We start from the raw sequence: 4,150 nt of genomic DNA, 5'->3' as shown, positions 1-4,150 counted from the left end.
GATGTTGGATTTAGCTGTCGGAATTAGCTGTCAAATCTTGCTAGCGGATTTTGCTGTCAGCTATTGGATTTGGCTGTCGGAATTGGCTGTCAGATTTCGGACGCACGGGCCCATTTTTCGAGGATTTGACAGCTAAATCCGCGATCCCAATATATGTAGGCCGTGCGCGGCTAACGGTGGGTCCTATCTTAGTCCCCACAAGCCTGAGTCCCACCCGCATGTTCGATCGATATACTAAGTCCACAGCGTGCTATCGAGCGATGAGAACGTGTTTCAATGAGGTCTTGCGGGGCGGTCGCCGCGTCCTACATAACGTCCGAAGGCTGCTCATCTGGTAAATGCATGTTGAGTGGAGAAGGGTGTGAAATCCTGCTCGACGACCTTTTCCGCTTCAAACGACGGACCGATTGAGGGTTCCTTGTGCATCCTGCTATTAGGGGTAAACTATAGGTTTGTGATCTACGCTAAGCTGAAAGCGGGTAGATTGAGAGGGGGAGGGGGAGGGGGGTGGCGGCACACTAGACTACTACAAGAAAGAACTAGCAGCGGATTCGTTGCGTGCAGGGGGTTTGGGGGGCAGGATGGGCGATGACGCAAGTGAGAAGTATCTGGGGTCGATAGCACGGAGCATCCTATACTAGGTCAAGCCGTGATTGATATGTGAAGAAGATGCTGCCGACGTCCGGCATGCAAACATCTGAAGTGTACGGTGAGATCACGTGACACAGTAACGATCAGCATGACGTAGTCAGATGGAGCCATGCTAAAGGGGCTGATATGAGATCAGTCAGGTCTACGCAAGTTTTTTGAGTACGTGCTTCGACGTATTCTGCCGTCGCAACCGGTTGCTGTTCTCTCCCGTCTTGGTCGCTTGCCCTGGCCGTCCCCGCTAGACACTAGTCCGGCATGGTGGGTCATCGAAGCGGTAAACGTTCTACGATGACATTAGGCCTACGGCTCCTTCGCGCTGCGTCATCGCGCGCAGAGATCACGCAGGTCTACTTCTTCCTTATTCGCGCTGTGAGACTTATAAGACGTCAAGCTGGATTTTCTTCCGCTTCTCGCAGACGTCTCTTTCCCAGCGTCCCTGCAGTGCTTGGATTGGGTCAACATGGTCAACTTTCGTACCCTCACTTCCTTCGCGTACATGGCGCAATGCGGCATACTGGGTGCCAGTGCACATGACATCAGTTCCCGGCTTCTGGACATCGTCCCAAAGCGCGAGGTTCTTTACGTTGGTGGGCGTTACACGAACATCACGGTAAGTCTCGAACGAACAAACTCCACACATATCTAAGGCTGTACTACAGGACAGTACTACCAATGCTACCTCTATGGCGATGGTAGGGCAGATCTACGTGGAAAAGCTTTCGCCACACCCAGCGCCAAGGAACCAACCACTACCCATCATCTTCATCGCAGGCGCAGCTCAAACGGGGACCAATTTCCTCGAGACACCTGATGGTAGACCAGGATGGGCTTCATATTTCATCGACAAAGGCCATACAGTTTACCTCTCAGATCAACCAGCGCGTGGCCGCTCTTTCTGGTTTCCAGGACAAGGAAACATCGGGACACTCGGGCCTCCCAATGCCGTGTCTGACCTCTTCACAGACGTCGCAAACAATGGCAACCAATGGCCGCAGGCGAAGCTTCACACTCAATGGCCTGGGACTGGTCGCATTGGAGATCAGACGTTCGACGCTTTCTACAGAAGCCAGATGCAGTTCCAGATTGACCCTCTCATAGGCGAGGAACAGAATGCGCAAGCATACTCAGCTCTGGTAGCTATCGTAGGACCTTGCTATATTATCAGTCACTCACAGGCTGGCGCATACGGTTGGAGAGTCGGAGACATGCGCTCAGACCTCGTCAAGGGCCTTGTCCAGCTCGAGCCGTCTGGCCCTCCGTTCACGTTCCGTCCACCTATTGGAACCGGCCCAGCGCTCGCTTTCGGCCTCACTGAGCTGGCGATTGAATACAACCCATCTGCAGGCAAAGATGCGAAAGATATTGAGACGGTCATCGAGCCAGCAATTGACGCCAATCATTACGAATGCATCATGCAAAAGTCCCCGGCCAAGCAATTGACTAACCTGGCTAAGATTCCTGAGCTTATTGTCACCGGCGAAGCTTCGTTCCATGCGCCAATCGACTACTGTACCGTCAAGTATCTCAAGCAGGTTGGTGTAGATGTAGAGTTCGCGGATCTCGGCAAGGAAGGCATCCACGGTAACGGGCACATGTTATTTATGGAGAAGAACAACCTCCAGATCGCAGACCGGGTGTACAAGTGGCTGAAAAAGCACTGAGCGAAACCTACGAAACAATCAATGCCTTTGCTGCCTTGTTCCACGATGTGTTCCTTCAGATAAAAGGCATTGCCTACTACCTTGTCATTCTCGCTATGTTCCCGTGCCATTACGCCACGATATACGCTGATTGGACTGATCCCACGCAAAGAAAAAGCAAGCATTCTCGCGCATCCATCGTTCCGTCAACTCATTGGCCGCGTTTCGCGGCCCGCCTGACGAAATCCCGTCATACCCATGCCTCATCCCGCTTCGCAAGGGAGTCGCCGCGAAGGCGTGTTGCGTCCAAGCCGCGAGAGGATCGTGCAAAACTGAGCCGCAACAATCCAGTATATATATCGCAGCTTTATGCGCAGGGACGATCATCGCATGTACATTCGATGCAAGTGTTTGATGTGCGCGCCTCCACGTACTGATCGGTCAATATCTGGATCAGGCAGCTGCCAATCGAGCAAAAGAGCAAACTCAGACGACTGAACCAGCTCCTTCTCTTTCGGCGCCTTTATGGATTCAGATTCAGAAGCAGGCTTCTCTCAATCGAAGAGCAGGCGGTCCAAACGTCTGAGAGGAGATACTTCGACGTGTGGGTCACAAAAGTCTCCTCAACTAGATTTTGAACCTACATTCACACCAGATGCCTGTTTGTTAAGTGATACCTCCACCAACCTCACAATGCCGGACGTACGTAACATCAACGGCGAATTATCCTTGGTCGATCGAACCCGGCAGAAACTGCGGATTAACCTTACTCGTTTCCTCAATGAGGAATTAGATTACGCTGGCGCACTGCGGGAGGTTATTCCACTCACAAGACAGCTTTACGCGGATAGTCCCCACCGAGAGCCGTATAGTGACTCGGAATTTGAATTTAGAGACTTTAACCGAGCATTGGATCATTGGGAGAGTCTTACCAAGAGACTCACGGCTTCCAACGGCGCCACACAGTCACTTCTTGACGACCCTCTCGAAGAGTTAGCGGTCCAAGGGACTTTTAAGGATCGTGTGGCCAAGCTTTATAACAGCGGGCCGAGATCGCAGGTTGACTTCCCTCTTGAAACATGGATTGTTCTCCTAGCTTTATTCTTCGAAGGTCTATTAGGCGATACCTGCATGCCTTGTTTATTTGGGGATCTAGTAATCCAGTTAAGAGCTGCTAACGAATCGTTATATAACCCCATTGCTGTAGTTAGTAAGTGAAGCAGTGTAGAAAGGGATGTCGAACAAAGTCTCTACATCTAGGCTATAACCTCATACAGACTGTTAAGTTAGGCTGCAAGGTATTAGTTGTGAAAACTATTAGTTATTGTCCGAAACTAATAAAGGACCTTACTAGAAGCTAGAATCGCTGCTAGGTCTAAATAAGGGCCGCGCTATTATGTTCTTAGCTGTAGTAGAATAAAACTACTTCTTCTTATCTACTCTTTATAATATTTTCTAAAGTAAAGATATATAAGTGTCACAGTAACCACCGTGGTTCTCTTGACACCAAACGCGCTACAGAATCTAGGTGCTCAGCTAAGCACCTAGATTCTGTTGATTGGCTAGCTGAGCTAAGCGCTACGCGCACGGCCCCTCGTTAATAACTTTTCACTGCCTGTACATGCTAGTTCTGTTTCCTTACGCAACGTCTTGTATTACACTAGATATCGTACGTAGCTACAGTTAACGCTTCTAGCAAGCTCTTAAACCACGTGCTCGTAGCTGTAAGAGGCTACGCTAGTGAGTCGTACGACAGACGCTAGGAAGGGAGGAACCTTTCTCTGTACACTCTTAGCGCAAGTAGCGTACGAACGCTTTGCGCTATAAGAAGAGAAAAGTACTACTACTTCTTTCTTTCT

The 4,150-nt window shown here is 50.2% G+C and overlaps 1 protein-coding gene across 1 annotated transcript; it reads left to right on the top strand.

The window, feature by feature from the left end:
• Nucleotides 1-1,111: 1,111 nt before the first annotated feature.
• Nucleotides 1,112-2,312, top strand: AA0111_g12859 (hypothetical protein; the record flags this gene model as incomplete). The annotated part of the gene is made up of 2 exons (XM_028646891.1): nucleotides 1,112-1,261; nucleotides 1,311-2,312. 2 exons carry the CDS (start codon nucleotides 1,112-1,114, stop codon nucleotides 2,310-2,312), a joined length of 1,152 nt encoding a protein of 383 aa, XP_028499535.1.
• Nucleotides 2,313-4,150: the final 1,838 nt, after the last annotated feature.

The sequence above is a fragment of the Alternaria arborescens genome (assembly GCF_004154835.1).
Source record: "Alternaria arborescens strain FERA 675 chromosome Unknown contig_133, whole genome shotgun sequence".
Classification (NCBI taxonomy): Eukaryota; Fungi; Ascomycota; class Dothideomycetes; order Pleosporales; family Pleosporaceae; genus Alternaria; species Alternaria arborescens.
Note: the sequence above shows the minus strand (reverse complement) of the source record. Positions and strands in the feature narration are given on the sequence as shown.